Genomic DNA, 22014 nt, shown 5'->3' with positions numbered 1-22014 from the left:
TGTGTGTATGTATGTATGTATGTATGTATATATATATATAAGAAAGTCCCCTCACCATAAAATCAATGCCAAGGCCAAACCGCAGGACCTAGAAACACCAAATTCGGGGAGAGCGCTCATTAAGAAGGGATTTTTAGAAATTCGACCCCCCAAGGGGGTCAAAAGGGATAAAATGTGCTCCCCGCATTGATTCCTATGCAGCTGCCAGGCTGCTGCCTCCTTGCACTCTCTACTCTCTGATTGGTCAGCTGCAGAGCTCAGTGTTCTGAGGTTAAAAAAGCCAACAGCTATAGGAGTCTGCAGACAGCTAATGACAGTTGAAGAAATCAGGAATGGCCAGCAACCACCTGTGAGATGCAGTAATGCTGCTGGCTCAGCCTCTTTGATGGCTTCCAACACACTCCCCATACCTCCTACACCTAACAGGTGCAGCTGCGGTTGCAGGGTGCTTAAAGCCACGAGGGAGCCTGTCCCAGCAGTAACGCCTTGGTGATCCTGCTGGCCCTGCTTCCACAGTAGCTTCTAATATTCCTCCCCCTCCCCCTCCTACAGGCAGCTGCCTGTCAAGTGTAGGAGAGGAGGTGGGATGCTTACAGCCGCCTGGAAGGTTTGCTCAGCAGAATTGCCTTAGCCCTGCTGCTGGCCCAGCCTCCCTGATGCCTTTAAATACAATCCCCCCCAACACCAGACAGGCGGGTGTCTATCAGGTGTAGGAACATGGCCAGAGTACTTTAATCCATCAGGGATGCTGCCCTAGCAGGATCACCTTAGCGATGCTGCTGGCCCAGCCTTTCTGATGGCTTCCAACACACTCCCCCCACCTCCTACACCTAACAGGCAGTTGTCTGTGAGGAGCAGCGGGTGCAGGTGCTGAAATCCACGAGGGAGCTTGCCTTAGTGATCCTGCTGGCCCTGCCTTCACAGTGGCTTCTAATACTCCTCCCCTCTCCCCCTCCTACACTGGACAGGCAGCTGCCAGGAGGAGGCAACTTAGGAATCTGGCAAAGACATTCTTACATAGTACTCCTGTGGGTCACTGAACTGCGCAGGCCAAGTACCAGCAAGATCACTCTGAGGTGCTCAGAACAACACAGTCTCCATATGAGCAAAACAATCCAGGAACACAAGTGGAAAGGCCATCACTTTCATGGAAGGTGGCAGGAATTGACTTAACAGATGACTGCTTCTTAAATGGACAGTTATATGTTGCCTGCTCCAGAGTGAGCTCATCAAGCAGCCTGGTGATCCTAGCACCTGAGGGCAGAACCACCAATGTGGTTGACAGAGAAGTCCTTCGGTAGAGGGGGAAAAAGTACGTATGTCTCACTTCATTTTTTACACTACAATCTTCTCCACTAGAATTCCTACAACAATGTCACATTTCAGACTTCACATCATTGGTATTATAACTGGCTTTACGGAACTTAAATACTGTAGTGAAGCACGGGTATCAGGCTAGTATGATATAAAAGGAAAAGAGGACAAAAATGGAACTGGAAAACAAATTCAGGCAGGTAACTTTTGTAACTGTTCAATAATGACCAGATAAACTCATTGGTGATGGAAATAGCTTGGGGGAGGACTCAAATGGCATTTGGTCCTAGACAGGGTGATGGAGGAGACACCTTGCAGTGTCTCCTTCTGGTGGAGCAGGTGGAAAGGTGGAATGATTCTCTGGGTCTGTTTCAAAACTTGTGTACAGCTAAACTGGCATTACAGTTACGTCAACCTTTGACCATCTGTCAAAGCAGAAGGTAAAGTAAATGTTTATTGTGTGTGGCCAAGGCCATTACGAAGTTGGCATAATTAAACATAGAATAAAAACAATCATCAAAATGCCACACAATTAAAACAGATTACAAAATTCTAATTTTGAAGTTTCAGACACCACTTTTGCATGTATTTTCTTGGCAGCCAGAACATGTAGGGCTGCCATGTATTTGGTCTTTCATCTACAAGAAGGAATATTATACGCTCCTAAACTGGGCATACAGTCAGATTGGCTAAGCTGGCTGCAAGAAATTTATGTCTGGGTTCCCAATATGGAGGACAATGCAGCATGTGGTGAGGAAGATCCTCAGCCCCTACCATACCATAGACATAAATATGCTGAACAACCTGTTTTCATGGGTCCTGTTAACATGACAGATTGCATGGTTTGAAAGCGAATGACTGTAAAGGCTGATCTTAGGTTGTAAAACGTAATGGTAGTTAAGTAATAGGCTTTGTTGTTATTGTGATCCCTCATGGATCACTGCCTTGTCGTGGCGAGGGGGCTTGCGCAGTTCAATGAAGCTGTGGGCTATGCCGTGAAGGGCCACCCAAGACGGACAGGCCACAGCAGAGAACTCAGACCAAGCGTGATCCACCTGGAGAAGGAAATGGCAACCCACTCCAGTATTTTTGCCAAGAAAACCCCATGGACAGTATCAAAAGGCTAAAAGATATGACGCCGGAAGATGAGCCCCTCAGGTCGGAAGGTGTCCAATATGCTACTGAGGAAGAGCAGAGGGCAAGTACAAGTAACCCCAGAAAGAGTGAAGCGGCTGGGCCAAAGCCGAAAGGACCCTCAGTTGTGGATGTGTCTGATGGTGAAAGGAAAGTCCAATGCTGCAAAGAACAATACTACATAGGAACCTGGAATGTAAGATCTATGAATCAAGGTAAGCTTGACGTGGTCAAAAATGAGATGGCAAGACTGAACATCGATATCCTAGGAATCAGTGAACTAAAGTGGACAGGAATGGGCGAATTTAACTCAGAAGACCATTATATCTACTACTGTGGCCAGGAATCTCGTAGAAAAAATGGTGTGGCCTTTATAGTCAACAAGAGAGTGCAAAAGGCAGTACTGGGATACAATCTCAAAAATGACAGAATGATTTCTGTCCGATTCCAAGGCAAACCATTCAACATCACAGTAATTCAAGTGTATGCCCCAACCACTGATGCAGAAGAGGCTGAAGTAGACCGGTTCTATGAAGACCTACAACACCTCCTAGAACTAACACCAAAAAATGATGTCCTCATCATCATAGGGGACTGGAATGCTAAAGTAGGAAGTCAAAAGGTAACTGGAATAACAGACAAGTTTGGCCTTGGAAAGCAAAATGAAGCAGGGCAAAGGTTAACAGAGTTTTGTCAAGAGAACACACTGGTCATAGCGAACACCCTTTTCCAACAACCTAAGAGGCGACTCTACACATGGACATCACCAGATGGGCAACACCGAAATCAGATTGACTATATAATTTGCAGTCAAAGATGGAGAAGCTCTATCCAGTCAGTAAAAACAAGACCTGGAGCTGACTGTGGTTCAGATCATGAGCTACTCATTGCAAAATTCAGACTTAAACTGAAGAAAATCGGGAAAACCATGAGGCCATTCAGGTTTGACCTAGATCACATCCCTGATGAATATACAGTAGAGGTGAAGAATAGATTCAAGGGTCTGGATTTGATAGATAGAGTGCCTGAAGAACTATGGACAGAGGTTCGTGACATCGTACAGGAGGCAGCAATCACCACCATCCCAAAGAAAAAGAAATGTAAGAAAGCAAAGTGGCTTTCTGATGAGGCTTTACAAATAGCAGAGGAAAGAAGGAAAGCGAAAGGCAAAGGCGAAAAGGAAAGATTTACCCAACTGAACGCAGATTTCCAGAGAACAGCAAGGAGAGATAAGGAGGCCTTCCTGAATGAACAGTGCAAAGTAATAGAAGAAAACAATAGAATGGGAAGGACTAGAGATCTCTTCAAGAAAGTTGGAGAAATCAAGGGAGCGTTCCATGCAAAGCTGGCCATGATAAAGGACAAAAACGGTAGGGACCTAACAGAAGCAGAAGAGATTAGGAAAAGATGGCAAGAATACACAGAAGAACTATACAAGAAAGACCTCGATGTCCTTGACAACCACGACGGTATAATCACTGACCTCGAGCCAGACATCCTGGAATGTGAAGTTAAATGGGCCTTAGAAAGCATTGCTAACAACAAAGCTAGTGGAGGTGATGGTATTCCAGCTGAGCTATTCAAAGTCTTAGAAGATGATGCTGTTAAAGTGCTGCACTCCATTTGCCAGCAAATTTGGAAAACGCAACAGTGGCCACAGGATTGGAAAAGATCAGTATACATTCCAATCCCAAAGAAGGGCAACGCCAAGGAATGTTCAAACTATCGCACAATTGCACTCATATCACACGCTAGCAAGGTCATGCTCAAGATCCTACAAGCTAGGCTTCAACAGTACGTGGATAGAGAACTACCAGAAGTACAAGCTGGGTTTCGAAGAGGTAGAGGAACTAGAGATCAAATTGCCAACATTCGCTGGATTATGGAGAAAGCAAGAGAGTACCAGAAAAATATCTACTTCTGCTTCATTGACTATGCTAAAGCTTTTGACTGTGTGGATCACAACAAACTATGGCAGGTCCTTAAAGAGATGGGAGTACCAGACCACCTCACATGTCTCTTGAGAAACCTGTATAAGGGCCAAGAAGCGACAGTTAGAACCGGATATGGAACAACTGATTGGTTCAGCATAGGAAAAGGAGTACGACAAGGATGTATATTGTCGCCTTGCTTATTTAATATATATGCAGAGTACATCATGCGAAATGCTGGCCTGGATGAATCACAAGCGGGAATTAAGATTGCTGGGGAAAAGATCAACAACCTCAGATATGCAGATGATACCACTCTAATGGCTGAAAGTGAAAAGGATCTAAAGAGCCTCTTGCTCAGAGTAAAAGAGGAGAGCGCAAAAGTGGGCTTGAAGCTCAACATCAAAAAAACTAAGATCATGGCATCCGGCCCCATCACTCCTTGGCAAATAGAAGGGGAAGTCGTGGAAGTAGTGACAGACTTCACGTTCCTGGGATCCCAGATCACCGCAGACTGTGAATGCAGCCATGAAATTAAAAGACGCCTGCTCCTTGGGAGGAAAGCGATGGCGAACCTAAACAGCATGATAAAAAGTAGAGACATCACCCTGCCAACAAAAGTCCGCATGGTCAAAGCAATGGTATTCCCAGTAGTCATGTATGGCTGTGAGAGTTGGACTATAAGGAAGGCCGAGCGCCGAAGAATAGATTCTTTTGAACTATGGTGCTGGAGAAGACTCTTGAGAGTCCCTTGGACTGCAAGAAGAACAAATCAGTCAATCCTCAAAGAAATCAACCCTGACTGTTCCCTGGAAGGCCAGATAATGAAACTGAAGCTCAAATACTTTGGCCACCAAATGAGAAGGGAGCACTCACTGGAAAAGACCCTGATGCTGGGAAAGATTGAAGGTCAAAGAAGACGGGGACGGCAAAGGATGAGATGGTTAGACAGTGTCAGCGATGCAACGAACATGAAATTGAGCCAACTTCGGAGGACGGCGGAAGACAGGAGAGCCTGGCGGGAGATTGTCCATGGGGTCGCGAAGAGTCGGACTCGACTGTGCGACTGAACAACAACAAAAAGGGGCAGGTGTCAAAAAGGGACGATGCACTGCTGCCAGTCCCAGTAGCAAGCAAAAAGGGGGGGGGCACACCTCTTCCTTCCTTCCTGGTTGAAGCTGGAGGGTCAGAGGGTGCTGTTCACGTGTTCAGACAAGGGAGAGTCCACTAAGGTGGCAGATTTTATGCCACTCAATCTACTCCATAGCCTCCTCTGAAATCTATTGTTGTATCCCAGTCCATCAAGACATCAAATGTGTGTACCCATTCATGTGGTTTGGTGCTAACCTAGGGAACCCTCTGGGAGTTAACTAGAAAAGAATATCGATTAAGAATACTGTTTTATCTAGTGACCCTTATTCTTCTGGATAAGGGTGAAACATTGCTTTGAGAGATGGGAGGCTGGCCTTTATGGCAGGCTGAGCTTTCATCTGTTTACACCAAAAAATAATTAAAGCAGCATATACCTGAGCCCCTACTGAAGGAAGGCCCACATTGTGGCAACTGGAGCACTCTTAGGCAGAACTAGGATTTTTTTTTAAAAAAGATTTTGAATACTCCCCTGTTTTTTGATTAGTATATTGTTCCAGCCCAAAATTTTTACTCATTTATTTTACTCATTGGCCCTACTCTGGTACAGTTTTAGGGCAGGATCAAACAAAAAGCCTCCTTTGTTGTGATAGAATTTTAGAATGGCCCCCAGTGTATGAAGAGCTGTGAGTTTTAGGATTTCCAAGTGGGTCTTCTAGGAGAATGTTTCACAAAACATAACTCCGAGATGCTTGACGTTCCTACATTGATCAACAGGAATACTGTCAATGGACCACTAGAATTTGCGGGGCTTTTCCCCAAAGACCATCATGTTTGTCTTGGCATAGTTAATACTTAGGGATACTTCTTTACAGAAGTCACTAAGTTTGAACAGCAGCCTCCTAAGCCTTACTCGAATAAGTGACAGTAAAACCATGTTATTTGCATACAAAAGGGGAAATTTTCTTGGAGCCAAGTGAAGGTGAGGTAAACTCTCTTGATGATGTTATTCAGAAACAGATTAAAAACTAAGGGGGCTAAGACACATCCCTGTTTAACTTCTCTGCTTATTGGGATGTCCTCTGTTAGAGAGCCAGAAATGCCCATTCTTACTTTAGTGGTTGTGTTGCTTTGGAGTTCCTGTAGGAAAAAAAGGAGGCATTTGTCTATATTGGTATGTACCAGCTTACGCCAAACTCAAGCTCTGTCTCTGTCAGGAGTATCAAACGCAGCAATTTAGTGGAACCCTTTATATGTTATGTTGTGAGGTAGTATAGGGTCATGCAGTGATTTGTAGTACTTTGTCCTCTGCTGAAGTCTGCTTGTTCTAGGTGCATCTGTAAGGTGGAATTCTTGAATGAAGCTGTCTAAGTAGTATGTTTGCAAATGGGGGTTTGTGGCTGGTTTCTGTTCATTTTGTCTTACTGCTGAGTGCTTAGAGCTTTGTGGCTCTTATATTGATATGCTGCTTTAAGTTCTGTAGCATGGGAGAAAAATAAATAAAAATACTTTTTAATTTGCATGCATTAAGCTACTGTTTCAGAGTCTAGGAATGATATATAGTTATGGAAATCAGATAATGAAACAGAGGACTTCCATCATTACTAGAGTCTTCAGTTATCACTGCATTGGTGGTTAATAGTAATGTGATATATTTAGCACAGGGCTTCCTTAATTACGTGTGTTTTCCTTCTGTAGTAAGAGAGAAAATGGACTCTGTACCACTATCAGAATTCTTTATTGGAGATATGCCTTCATTGATGCAGGTATAGTTTTCAGTTTGGCACTTGAATAACAATAGATGTAAGTTTGAATATAGTAAACACAGTTGGGAACCTGAGATGGTAGCATAAGCTGTCACTATTTTAGTTGTTATATTATAGAAAACAAAGAAGAAGAAGAAGAGATTGGATTTATACCCCGCCCTTCACTTGGAGTCTCAGAACGGCTTACAAACTCCTTTCCCTTCCCCTCCCCACAACAGACACCCTGTGAGGTGGGTGGGACTGAGAGAACTCTGACACAAACTGCTCTTTCAGGAACAGCTGTGCCAGAGCTTGTGACTGACCCAAGGTCACATCAGCAGGTGCAAGTGGAGGAGTGGGGAATCAAACCCGGTTCTCCCAGATTAGAGTCCGCACACTTAACCATTACACCAAACTGGCTGTTCCAGAGGCTGAGAAATATACAGTTCCTAACTTCTACAGCATTCAAAAATCCATGTATTGAGTGGACCATCTCTATGTATATTTAGGTCCATATTTAGCCCAAGTGTGTTGTGAAACAAGGACAAATTAAATAAGGGTGAGAGCAAGGTATGTATTATTTGCTTGACTGTTGGGTCAGCAATAACAGCCTTGCGTATGCAAATTTTAAATACCTGTAATGATTATGTAGTACTGTTTAACATGTAAGCACATTTCTGATAAATTTGGAAGCAATCTGTGACTGCAATATGAACTATTAAAGGTTGCTATGAATCAGGAAGTGTGGTCTGATGCTGGGCTGCAAATTACTACTCTCTGGTTTTTGAACTCTAGCCCAAAGAAGGGATATTGTCATTACTTTCTCCCTGCTTAGTTGGTTATCTTGAGTCTTTTTATCAGCTCTTCACACCGTCAGCTGCCTCTGAGAAACCATACTTGAATTGCTCTGAATCAGTGCTTCCCCATTCTGAAATCTGGGCTGAAGTTTCAGGTTTCCCCAACAGTAGCAAAACATGAGTTTGACAGCCCAGACGTACTTCATGGATTTCATTTTGCCCATCTACATTTTAGTGATTTTTGAGTCTTACATTCAAAATTACTTCTGTATACATTTTAGTTGTCATAGCTGGTCCTAATGTGTGGATTCATTTCAGAGATGCCCTTCAGAACAGCTGCTTTTAGCTTATGAGTGTCTGGATAAAGCAGTTAATGCAATGACACATGCTCGCTCAGTTTTACCTGCTGGGACATTGGTGTTGGATAACTGCTGCAAAAGGGTAAGGACTGTAAAATGGTACTCTAGGCATAGAGTTGAATCAAGAGCATTCCTTCCCCACAGGAATCCTTTCTGACACCTGCAAAGTTGATTTCCAGGGTTGTGGGCCCCAGACCAATAGCCATGTAGTTTTGAGGGGTTGTACTGACAAGGAGGAAGGGGGTGGAATAATCTCTCCTACATTTTCATTTAGTAGGGCTTTAAACAAATAATGAGCTGCCATTCTTTTTAATAAACTGCCATATTTTCCTTTGTTTAATTGTGTACCTCAGGCGTGGAGAAAAACTCTTGATTTACATAACAGTGTTAAATATGATAAAGTGACTGTGTCTTTGGGTCTCTTTGGGTACTTTCTTGCAGTCTTGTAGTAGATAAGCAAGCACCCATGCAGTCTAATGTATCTGTGGTGAAAAGCTATTGAGGCAAACACAGAGACTCTGGACTCATTGTCACAAATGAAAGATGCGATAAACTTGCATTTAAGCTATATCACTTCAGGCTGCAGGTGGAGATTAACATAACTGAAAGCAACACTTGGCTTCAGTTTATATATATTAACTTCTGGATGTGAGTCTCTTTATAATAGTATTACTGACCACTGCGGAAGGCCCTAGAGACCAAAATGCATATGGTCCTATTGGTCATTTGATATATTCATCGCTCATCAACTCTGAATGTAAAATGACTACAACTTATGTAAAGCTCATGTTGATATTCTATTTAGTCTGCTCTTCAGACTGTTTTAATCTTTGCCACTGTGTACACCGTAAATAATATGTTTGTGTGTATATGATAATATTTATTTTGAAGTTAGCCTGACCCTTTTAACATTGTTGGTATATTTTGGGTTAAGTTTGTCTTTCCCTTTTTCGTCCTTTGTTAGACCATCAAGAAGGTCCAGGGTCGCTACACAGAGGTAGGCAATGGGAAACCATCTCTTAACATCTCTTGTCTTGAAAACCCTATGTAGTTGCTATAAGTCAGCTGTGCCTTGACAGCATTTTCCACCACCACTATATTCACTAAAGGCAAGAGTTGAGTTGATTATAAGTAGAAAACAGAAAGTCTTCCTAACAAAGAATAGGAGAACGTGGGACATTGTGAACCTTACTTTTTTGTTTTGAGGAATGGAACAAAAGCAGGAATTTCTTCATAAATAACTGGAAATTTGGAACAGGCTTGAAATGTTTAAAACAATATTCATTAATTTTCTTTTAATTGTCTTGTTATTACAAGAATAAGTGTCATGTATATATTGTTCAGTCTCTGATATATTTGTGGTATAAATATTTATATTGTGGTCTGTAAAACAATTTTTAAAACTTATACCTCAAGGGATTGTATAATATAAATATTCAAGAGTGAGTTTTATTAATTCCTTTTTATCAGCTGACTTTAAATAAGCAAAATTTGAATGGGTCTCCAGAAAATGAAGCTGCCCAGAAATCAATGATAGGAAACAATTTTATTATGGATTTACATCTTGAACTTATTCTGGCTCAGCATCGAGTAGCTATTAAACTATTTAACTTGGCACAAGGTAAGAACAAGATGAATAGCCACAGATTGATGTAATTTACTGTTATTTTTGGAAATAAGATCTCATCCAAAAGTACCTTCTATCCTTGTGATTATAAGTCATAAAATATTGCACATTATTGTTCTTATATTGGGTTTCATCCAGATGACTTAAACTAAATTATTACTTTTATTGTGTGCATTTGCTGTTTCTGAGCACAAAGGCAGGAGATAAATTACCCTAATATGAATATACGTGTTCCTCCAAATTTGGAGGAAAATAAGGATATTTGTTCTAGGTAGAGTATTCGTTGGTCTTATACTGTGTGTAATGCAGTTTCATGAGTGTCAGGCATATATTGAATAGTACATTTGAATCAGTAATGATGAATGACATATAGTTTTATAAGCTTTTCTAATTCCTTAATTTTTTTTGAAAATAATTGTCACCCAGAACAGTGTACAGCAGACTGATAAATTACAATGTGTTTTGGAGGAGCCTCAGCTTAATCAGGGATCCCAGATGGTAGTATCTGGGTGTTTAAAGATATGGTTGTGTTATCCACACGTTACAAGTGGGAAACTCTGATTTAGCAATAGGGATGGGCACGGAATGTGTTTTATTATTTATTTATTTGATTTATATACCGCCCTCTCCGCAAGCAGGCTCAGGGTGGTTTACATCAAGTTAGACAAATTAAAACAACATAAAATCACAGATCATAAAATCACAACTACCATGTAAAATAGCCTATTCAGGTGTCAGTCATATTTGAGTATAACAATGGTGCCCTGATGTCAAATTTGAACCAGGCCACTTGTGGGGGGTTGGCCAGGAAAAAGGGAGGGACACCTGCCGCCTCAACCAAAAGCCCAGCGGAAGAGCTCCGTCTTGCAGGCTCTGTACTGTAATAAATCCCACAGGGCCCTGATCTCATATGGGAGCTCATTCCACCAGGCAGGGGCCAGGGCTGAAAAAGCCCTGGCACTGGTCAAGGCTAGATGGACATCCCTGGGGCCGGGGACTGCCAGGAGATGTTGGTTGGTGAACCTCAATGTCCTACGGGGTTCATATGGGAAGAGATGGTCTCGAAGGTATGCTGGCCCCTGGCCACATAGGGCTTTAAAGGTAAGCACCAGCACCTTGAAACCGATCTGGAATTCAATAGGCAGCCAGTGCAGTTCACACAGCACTGGGTGGATGTGAACCCGCACAGGTGGATGTGAGCCTGCACCATCAACACCTGTGCTGCCGTGTTTTGCACTAGCTGCAATTTCCAGAGCAGAGTCAAGGGCAGCCACACTTAGAGAGTGTTACAATAATCCAGTTTGGAAGCGACCATTGCATGAGTCATTGTAGCTAGGTCCCGGGGGTCAAAATATGGGGCCAACTACCTGATCTGTCTCAGACGGAAAAAGGCAGACCTGGCAGTGGCGGTGAACTGGCCCTCCATCCAGAGGGAGGCATCCAGGAACACACCCAGGCTCTTCACCCTCGATGTTGGCACCAGTGGGGCCCCATTGAAGGTTGGGAGCCTGATTCCCTGACTCAATCCCCTGCAACTCAGGTGCAGGACCTCTGTCTTAGTTGGATTTAACTTCAGTCGGCTCTGTCGCAACCATCCAGCCACGGCTTGTAACGCCTCATCCAGATCTCCTGGGGCTGTGTCCGGGTGGCTGTCCATCAGAAGATAGAGCTGGGTGTCATCCACATACTGGTGACAACCCAGCCCATACCTCCAGATAATCTGGGTGACGGGGCGCATATAGATGTTAAACAACATGCGGGAGAGAATTGCTCCCTGCGGCATACCACATTCTAGTGGGTCCTGCTGGGATAACTCCCTCCCAAGCGCCACCCTCTGTCCCCGACCTTGAAGAAAGGAGGTCAGCCACTGCAAGGCAAGCCCCCATATCCCGGTATTGGCGAGGCGGTGGGTTAACACCTCATGGTCAATTATATTGAACGCTGCCGAAAGATCAAGAAGGATCAGCAGCGCTGGTTTAGTTTTAACGGTTCAGTTCATGGTTTGTGTCTGAACCATGAACCGAACCATGAACTGATATGCCGGTTCACAAACTGAACCAGTTTGCAAGCCATTTAAAGTTTAAACCCCTGCTTTCTGCTCCCCTTGGCTTTTCGCAGAGAGCAGAAAGCAGGGTTTAAATGTCTCAGAGCCATTTAAACCAAACAGCTGAGTGGCAGGGAGCTCCCTGAAGCCCAGCTGTTTTTCTGCTCTTCGCGAACTGCCAAGAACTGCATCAAAATTCATGGAAGTTCATGGTGGTTCTTCATTTCACAAACAACTCTTTCCAAACTATGAACTGGCCAAAATTCATGATGAACTTTAGTTCATCAGTCAGTTCGTGCCCATTCCTATTTAGCAACACTTGTACCATAATAGTTATGTTTGTTATGAAAGATATGGAATTATCCAGAATGGCATAAAAGATGGATGAAATTTTATGTACTTCAGTGCATGCTTCAATTTTAGACATTCCAATGAATGATTCAGATGAAATGAAAGTAGTACTAGTGTTGCAGTGGGAGCATGGATGCAGGACTTACATTGAAGTTTATGCATTACATTGTCTTAAGTAAATAGCATGTGTGATACAAACTAATACTCCCTTTCCTCTAGACACCCAATATGATAAAAGCATTACATTAAATTCCCCTATGAAAGAAGTGAACAAGTTCAAATGTTTAGCAGGTAATGTACATTAACATATACTTGTAAAATATCTTACGGAGTTACCACATTTTGCACAAGGAAAATTTATTACCTCGCTTTAAACATTGTTTCACAGAACAAGATGTAATGAATAAAATAAAAAAGAATAAATTGTCCAGAGCTCTTTTCCTGATGCAGAAGGCTGTACTTTTGCTTCCAGCAGAATTAGCCAGTTCTTCCCCAAAACAGCTTCTTGAGGTAATTATATTGAAAATTAATGAACATCCTAATACAGTGCAGTTTTCTTTTTAATATTTAATTATCACACTCTAATGTATCAGGACCTGACTGCATGGTCAGCTTGGGCACCACGCGGTCAAGTACAAGCATCGAGCTTCGCTCCAACAGACAATGGACGATACGGATCCTAGCCCGCACCAATCAGAGGGCTAGGCTCCAGGCTGAGAGCCTGTGGGACTCTCAGCGACTAGTTTGGATCTACTGGGAAGTGGGGGGGGGTGTTTTGGGTGGTGGATTCACGGGGGATATAAGCCGGCCTGCGAGCCGGCTAAAGTTGTCTTGTTCTACACCTAATAAAGTACGCTAAGCTGAAATCACTCTCTGTCTGCGTACGTTTCACACACATAACTTTTTATTGAAAGATCATTCCATAAAATGAAATCTCTGAGGATACTGCTGGCATTATAAATGTTCAAAAATAACTGTAGCAGCAGGTCTGTTAGTTTTTTTGAATGTGGGAAAATAAAAAAGCAAGTCCCCCCCCCCCCCCGGAAAAAAAAAGAGGGTGATTCCATTTCTCTCAGGCTGTAACAGTTACTCAAGTAGTGAACATCCAAAGGTTTAATCAAAGATGTCGGATCCTCAGACGTTGAAATAAAATTGTTTTGTCCCCTCAGGGGAATATTAGAAACATACTATACCACCTGTTTCTTCATGAAATAGTTTATACATGTTCCTTTAGAGTGCTTGAGGTGAATCATTCAGAATACACAGAAATTTACTACCCTTAATTATATCTTTTGCTATCCATTATTGGCATCACTGTTTTTATTTTCCATTGATACCCCATATTTAAATATAAACTTTAAAGCAGGTGAAAGTTTGTATCATCCCATTATTGTATTAATGGTCCAGATCCCATTGCAGACATTTTGATGGGCTAGATCCAGTGAATGGAAATTCTCCCCTTTTGCTCCTGCTGTAGCCCCCTCTGCTCCTGAAATTGTAGAGCTGTAGATTTCCCAGGTCATATATAATAGTAGGAATTGGCATGAACTGGGAAAATGCAGTTCAGTTCATGGCCGAACCATGGTGGGTTGAAAGGGACTGCAGTCTCTTTAAACAGGGTTTGCAAAAAGCCCCCCCCCCAAAAAAAGCTGAGCAGTGGAGAGCAGCTTGCTCACCATCGTTCTGCTGTTTTGGGCAGTCTTATGTGGTCTCTTTAAACTTTAAAGGGATCTTTTTTTTGCTACTGTTCATAGGATCTTTTTTTTGCTACTTGTATACTTCTTTCTTTATGTATTTGATGTATAGATAAGCCAAATAACATTTTTCTTTGGCTTTAATTTTAAATCACAGGAAGCATTTGTTTTAATCCAGAAGGCAGAAGCAGAACAAAATGCATTATGTACTAGTCTCCAGCAACTTGCAGCTACTGTGAAAAGCAAAGTTCCACCTCCTCCTGTATTGCTTTCCAGATCTTACAGTTCCGTGTCATTTAAACCCGCTCCATTTACTTCAGATGTGAAGGTAATTATTTTCACCACTGGGGTGAATTATCCCAATTGGGACAGCTTGGTTTGTCTTGTCAATTGAGAATATTTTAGTAGTATTATATTTTCCTTGGTTATTGAGAGTATGTTTCACTTTTTTCTTTAGTACTGTTTTTGTTCAGTCTGCAAGTTTTCATCAGCTAATTAAATTTTTTATATTTATTGTTTGACAATGAAGTATTTTTGTACACACATGTAGGCTACTCACCACAGGGTGGTGCAATGTGCTCAATTTTATCCTTTTAATGTTCTTTTAAACGTTTGAAAATGTTTTGATACATGATGATACAGAAAATTATCCACTGTGGTACCTATTGTTTAAAAACAAATCTGTGATTATTTCATTTTGTTTTAGAATTCTCTTGAAATATAAATGCATAGAATATTTAGCTGGAAGGTCAGTGCAACACATATTAGTTTTGACATACCTCTTTCAACTATAAATTTATTCTTTTTCTATTAAAATTAGTACTTTTTAAAATAATTCGCCTGATACTGAAATATACTATTGTTATATTTCTGTGGTGTGTGAATACCCCAAAGTCTTCAGCATGTGAACTTGACAGGAATGGCTTTAATTGTTTAATTGTTGTATTAGTGCAGCACACTTGGAGCTACTTAATGATTGAACCTGCAATCCTAAACATACTCAAGAAGAGTATCTCCAGATTTCCACGTTATAGGACCAGTCTACTTATTAAATAATTAAATTGTAAATTACTAGGAAACTGTTTTCAGAATCACTATACTTTTAGTTTAGTTTAGTTTAGTTTCTGAAGTAATTTTATTATGAATATCCAAGTATTTCAATAGCTTTTTATTTTAAAAAGGTTTCGTGGTATGCTGTTTTTGGATGTGTAGCACAAGGAAGCATACCAAAAGTCCGGTTAAATAACTACAGTCTTAAGAACACTGCAGAACTGGTAAGATCTCTTACAGTTCCTGTCTTTGAGTTGGCCTATTTTATATGCCTCTTTCAGAGCCACACAGAGGTAGCATGTGTGGGAAGGGTCCCATCTGAAATGTAACATTTTATATGTTCATAAAGGTGCATTTGAGACTGGAGTGTCTTTATTTTTATGTTGCTACTGTGGTTCATAGTCTGAATCTGAGTGTTGGCTCTGTGACAGACCCTGAAAGCACTATGGAACATTGTCTCTCTCAGAATGAAATAGGTTATTCTCAACAACACATTACTTACAGCAGTGAGAGATCTGCAAGGTAGGGAACGTAAAAAAATTAAATTATCTAAACAATTAAAAATACCGTTAAAATGATAAAATTATTCAATTAAAAACTCACAAACTCTAGGAGGATGGCCAGTAACCATTATTGGGAGTATGCCAGACAAAACAAAAAAGCCTGCCCTGCTGGTGAAAGACACCAGTAGAGGGAGACAGAAAAATCTTCCTGTGGAGGAAGTTCCAAAGTTTTGGGGGCTAACCAAGAAGGCCCTTTTTTGGGTTACCACCTGTCTAGCTTCAGATGGTGGGGGAACCTAAGTAGGTCCTCCGAAGATGACCAGAGTTTACTGGTAGGTTTATTCGGGAGAAGGTGGTCCTTAAGATACATTGCTCCCAGGCTGTACAGGGCTTTAATAGTCAACACCAGCACTGTGCATTGAGCCTGGAAGCAACTTGGAAGCCAGTGTAGACAGAACAAAATTATATGTAATTATATGGTCCCTACAACCCACTCCAGTCAATACTCTGGCTGCTGAATTCTCTCCCAGCTGTAGCTTCCAGACAGTCTTTAAGGGTAGCCCCACATAAAGCTCATTTCTGTAATCTAATTTTGATATTACTAGGACATGCACCACAGTGACAAAATCTTTTCTGGCCAGGAAGTACTGCAGTTGGCTCACCTAAGGCACTCTGGTACCCACTGCCACCTGTTTATTCAACAGGAGGTCTAGGTCCAGGAGCACTCCTAAGCTATGAACCTGCTCCTTTTGGGAGAGTGCAACCCCATGCAGAACAGGGGATAACCCATGTTCTGGGTGAGAGCTTCCCCCCACCAGTTCCACCTCTTTTTTGTCAGGATTTTCAGCTTGTTAGCCCTCATTCATAAGAACATAAGAAAACCAATGATCCATCTAGTTCAATGTCCGGTCTCACACAGTGGCCAACGAGATTCTCTGGATGACCAACAACAGGGCACAGAGGCCAAGGCCTTCCTCTGATGTTGCTTCCTGGCTCCGGGATTCAGAGGCTTAGTGCCTCTGAATATGGAGGGTTCCCCTCAGTCACCATGGCTATTAGCCACTGATAGATTTATCCTCCATGAATCTATGTGGAGGGTTCCCCTCAGTCACCATGGCTATAAGCCACTGATACTTATCCTCCACGAATCTATCTAATTCTCTTTTAAAGCTGTTTATTCCTGTGGCCATCACTACATCCTCTGTTGGTGAATTCCACATTTTAATCACTCTCTGTGTAAAGTAGGATTTCCTTTTGTCCCTCCTGAACCTACCGCCCATCAGTTTCATTGGATGCCCTCAAGTTCTAGTATTTTGGGAGAGGGAGAAAAATGTCTCTTTGTCTCCACCCCATGCATAATTTTATGAACCTCTATCATCTCCCCCTTAATTGTCTCTTTCCTAAACTGGAAAGCCCCATACTCTTCAGCATTTCCTCATAGGGAAGGTGCTCCAACCCCCTAATCATCTTGATTGCCCTCCTCTGTACTTTTTCCAGCTCTGCAATGTCCTTTTGGAGATACAGTGACCAATCCCTTCCCTAACACAGAGTTTGCCTTTTTCACCGCTGCAGCACATTGGATTGACACTTTCATTGAGCTATCCACTATGATCCCAAGATCTTTTCCCCTCTCAGGCTCAGCAACTTCAGTCACCATTAGCCTGTACTAGAAGTTGGGATTTTTGTCCCAATTTGCATCACCTTACACTTATTCATTCCAAAACTGCTTCCAGGCACCTGTTCTTGGTTTCCACAGTTTCTGCTGGTAGTGAGAGAGAGGACTGACTGTCATTTGTATATTGATGGCACCTCAGCCCAATTCTCTGGATGACCTCTCCCAGCAGTTTTAAATAGATGTTGAAAAATATAGGGAGCAAATTGGAACAGAGGAGTAGTCTCCCAGCACCATTTTGAAACCTACCCTTGAGATAGGACCATAACCACTTCAGAACAGTGCATCCCAGTCCTGTAAGACAATCCAGAAGAATACCATGGTATTGAAAGATGTTGAAAAGTCCTAGAGAATTAACAAGGTTGCACTCCCCTTGTCCATCTCCTAGTGCATGTTATCCAGCAGGTTGACCAAGGCTGTTTCAGTCCCAAAGCCAGGCCTGAAACCAGATTTGAAACCAGATTTGAATGGATCTATACAATTCGTTCAGAAATCTTTGAAGTTGGCCAACCACCACTCAATCACCTTGCTCAAGAATGGTACATTGAGACTGGATGGTAGTTATTCAACTCTCCTGGGTCCAGAGTAGGTTTCTTTAAGAGTGGCCACAAGGCAGGAGAGACCACCCCATTTCTCAGGGAGGCATCTACTGTCTCCCAGACCCAGTCTGCCAACCCCTGCTTCCAGCAGTAGCCAAGAGGGGCAAGGGTTGTACAAGCAGGTGGTAGGTCTCAGGCTTCCAAGAATCCTGTCCACATCCTCAAATTTCACACACTGATATAATGGAAGGTATAGGCATACTAATTAGGTGGACATTTCCTTTCTTCTATTTGCAGAATTAGAGGTCCTGAGGCAATAAAAAAATAGGTGCACAAGTGACTCAGGCAGATGTTGTACTGAAACTGCAGCAGCAGTGCTAAGGAGGTGTAGCTGCAGTGGGCTGCAGGTCCTGGCCAAGTCCCTGTTATGGTCACCACCCACAAGCCTCTTGCTGCCAGAGAAAAGCTTTGCCAATTGGGCATATTTGGTTAACCAGAAACCCCCATTTCCCACAGATGTCAATTAGCAAGGTTTTTACTGCATCATTGTTTACTGTAGTGTCAGCACTTCTAGTATATTGACTGTATTGTATCTGTGGCTCCTATTTACATTACTATTCTGGAATTTAATTTTCTTTGATTATTTTTGACTAATTCAGATTTGTTTTAATCACTTGATTTTGTTAGTTTTAAATTATTTAGATAGGATGTTTGGTTCTACCATACTTTATTTTAAACTCTTTGTACAAAATTTTGTCTTGTCCAAAAGCCCATGAACTGTACAGATGAACCTTTTAATAAATGGAATGGAATGTTTCTTCCTTTTTTAAAAAACAAAGTTATTCTGTATTAACAGGTACAAGCTCATGAAAACTGTGTCTTAGAAGTAAAAGATTTAGAACCCAATGAAATGTACGTATTTGCAGTTGCAGCGTATTCCTCAGATGGAAAACTCATTGGTAATGGCATTGGGGAAACAACAAAGCCAGTTCTTGCATACCCACCTCTTTCTGCTGCTACCGCCAGAGCATACCTGATTCAGGTAGTAATGGTTTTTCAGCGAGCTGTGTTGCATTTTTAATTTTATTTATAATTTTTCTTGATTTGCAGTATTACTGTTGTCCCATCTCTCCTCCTGGCATTTTGGGAATACAAACATTGTTAAAAAGTAAGAAACAGAATGGAGGATTGGATCCAGTAGAAGGGGTCACAGAAGGATCTTACAGAACAGATCTTTCCCCACCTTCCCCTTGCCCAAGCAGCCTGCCATTTGCCTCAGAACCCCTCTCTGAGGAGCCTTGTAAGCAAAACAGTTCACTGGACAGTCTGCTTCAGCTCCAAGGGGAAATCAGCAAAATTGCCTCTCTGTCTTCTCCACTGATGCAAGCTGTGAGCAGAAGAATAGACAAGAGGCGATGTAGCCTGATTCCCCTTGGCTGCTGTAGCACGCCTTCCTTCAGCACATTTTGTTGACTGCTTGCACTGAGTTCATATGTGTAGTCTTCAGACATCCATATGCAGATATAGATTTTAAGTTTTTATCTTCTGATGATATTTCTTTTCATAAAATGATGCTTTCTTCAAAAACTTAGAAGATTGTCCATGTTTCCCACTATGAAGACTTGTTAGCCGAATTGCTTTATCTACAGCAATTGGCAAATTTTAAACTGGGTGCTTGCCAACTATACCAAGGTCCTGTTCCCACCAAAGGGTTACCAGAGAAGGAGTCGAGGCTGGTGTTGTTAAAATAACTGTCTTTTACTTAAGAATATAAAGCACATACAAACAATACTGATGCGCTCACACATTCAATCAAGCTCCTTAGAAATACAGAATTAAAATAAGCACGTTTGCATTAGCAGGTGGGGGTGATGGTGGGTGATACTTATCTGTCCTGAAGCTTGTTCGTTCCAATGAAGAATGGATGGGAAGAAATAGAACTCTAGGGAAGTTAACACACGACCAGAACCAGTCAGCACATGTGGGTCTCTTGACTGCAGATCAAGAGATCAAAGTAGAGGCAAGGGTTTGGGGATAGCAAGCTGGACAAAAAGGGAGTAAAAAGCAGACAGGGGTTGTTGCAGGGGTTGCTAGCTAGCAAGGGCCAGGTGAATGGTCCTTACCTTTTATAGGTGGTCTTTTGGGTGGGTGGCAACTGTGCCAACCTCTTGACCCACCTACCTATTAGTCTGTCCCCAAAACAATCCCATTGGTTGCGTGTAGTGAGGGGTGGCTACCTAGAGGGTTGGACAGTATTGTAACCTAAGACCTAACTCAAAGGATGGCATCTGGGCAAGTGTGAAAACTTGGCGTCAGGATGCTCCCTTGAAGTGCAGATGAAGCTTGGCCATTCCTCTGGTCATCAAAGGTCCATCTGGCAGGAAATGCCAATGTAGAAATAAAGCAGAGATGTGGAGTGCATGACTACAGACAATTCAGCAATGGGGGCTGCTTCTTCTCAAGTTGTTGTTTTGCTGACAACAATGGAGATGTGTGCTTCCTCACCAGGCTGGTAGCTGTGTAGCTGAAACCTCATTCATATGTTAAGGCTTATGCAGGCACCCTCTATGTGTAGCATCACAACAAGTGACTTGTACAGCTATCTGAGCTTATGTGTGTGTGTGTGCACAGTCCATAGTGTGTGTAGCAGCAAATATAGTTCATAACGCAAATATCAATCTCATTTCTTAACAGACTTCAGTGGATATATCTGCCAAAGCTTCTACCCTGTTTTCCCGAAAATAAGCCCTACCCCGAAAATAAGCCCTACCCCAAAAATAAGCCCTAGCAGGATTTCTATGCATTTGTGGTATAAGCCCTAGTGTGTCTTCTTGAGAAAAAATAAATATAAGACAGTGTCTTATTTTCAGGGAAACACGGTATATTCCTTTTACCTGTTATTCTAAAGTTTTTCAGTTCCTGCTTTTCCTCACTCTGTTTCTAGCTGTTCCTGGTTCCTACATTAATTTGTGTGATCTCTTGCTTCTCTCTTCCATCCTCACACTGACAACTTGATGTATTTTTTCCACTAGCATGTGGGATTTCTTATCTCACATAATCATCCTATTCCCATTCCTGCATTCCAGCAGGATTATGAAGCCTCTTTGAAATCAGTAAGACATACAAAACTGTGTTTCCTCAAGTTGGTAGGGGAGTCCACCTTCAAGGCTGAGAGATGGTACTTTATAGGATGTATTCCCTTTCATTTACATATAACCAAAGAAGTACTGATTATTTTTGTTGATGGTTTAATGACTAACTTTAATTTTGGTTAATGCAACTACAAATATCCACAGAACAAAATATCATAACGTGTTATTTTCTTTTAGTGTGCTTTTCAGATTGAGAACTATACATTATCCAAAAAGGCATTTCAGCCCCTATGGGATTATTTTGTTTCAGCACCTCATTCTCCTGTTGCTGATGCTGAAATTGTTTCTATAAGCAGCAGTTTGACCATATCTCAGTACAGGTAACCAGCAGAGAGGGTTTTAAAATTATGAATAGAGTTATAGGCCTCTTTAAGTACAGAGACTGTATCATATGTATGTAGGCTATATGACAACATTCTAGAAGTGATCAAGGAAATTAACTATTTTTAGGATAATAAAGTCAGCATAGTATTCTTATTTCATTGATTGTATCTTTTTGTAATGTTATTTCCCTGTACCATCTAAGTTGAAAGCTATGGAGTGACTTTATGAGTTTTTGTGATGCCAAATGAACCTTCAGGGTCAGGTGGAAAGAGGGCCTTTTAGTGTAACCACAATCTGCAGCATAGCAGTGAGTCCTTAGCTGGCATCACAGTCCTTGTCAACACTGCTACACTGCCAACAGCTCTCTTCACTAGGTATAGAAATGGATGTAGATAAAGTTTGTGGAGGAGCAAGACTCAGGGATACTTAGGTACCATCTCAAAGGTTATGTGGTACCATAGTACTAGCTAGTTTGATACATCAGATCCATTGTAGTAACCAGTTTTTTACCACCTAAGTATCCAAAACAATGTCTCTGTTGTTGCGGTTGTGACATACTCCAATTACAGAGACAGTAAACATTCTAAATGAGTGTTTAGCTTTTTAAATGAGACATCCTACGAGAGAGACAATGTGATGCAGTAAATATTGTTGGCTTTGGATATAGGAAAAGCAGGTTTAAATCCCTG

At 41.9% G+C, this 22014-nt stretch overlaps 1 protein-coding gene across 1 annotated transcript in view; it reads left to right on the top strand.

Annotated features, from left to right (window-relative positions):
- The window catches only part of CFAP54 (cilia and flagella associated 54), a 219965-nt gene that overhangs the window by 57681 nt on the left and 140270 nt on the right, over window positions 1-22014 (top strand). Inside the window, exons 15-24 of the mRNA XM_015416272.1 lie at window positions 7167-7234; window positions 8329-8451; window positions 9334-9366; window positions 9840-9990; window positions 12464-12566; window positions 12724-12901; window positions 14243-14413; window positions 15267-15359; window positions 18706-18891; window positions 21179-21321. Of these exons, the coding sequence (XP_015271758.1) occupies window positions 7167-7234; window positions 8329-8451; window positions 9334-9366; window positions 9840-9990; window positions 12464-12566; window positions 12724-12901; window positions 14243-14413; window positions 15267-15359; window positions 18706-18891; window positions 21179-21321 (1249 nt within the window). The remainder of the gene's footprint in view (window positions 1-7166; window positions 7235-8328; window positions 8452-9333; window positions 9367-9839; window positions 9991-12463; window positions 12567-12723; window positions 12902-14242; window positions 14414-15266; window positions 15360-18705; window positions 18892-21178; window positions 21322-22014) is intronic.

The sequence above is a fragment of the Gekko japonicus genome, unplaced genomic scaffold (assembly GCF_001447785.1).
Source record: "Gekko japonicus isolate JY-2015 unplaced genomic scaffold, Gekko_japonicus_V1.1 scaffold648, whole genome shotgun sequence".
NCBI lineage: Eukaryota > Metazoa > Chordata > Lepidosauria > Squamata > Gekkonidae > Gekko > Gekko japonicus.
The sequence above is the reverse complement of the archived record's forward strand: the minus strand, read 5'-3'. Positions and strand labels throughout refer to the sequence as shown.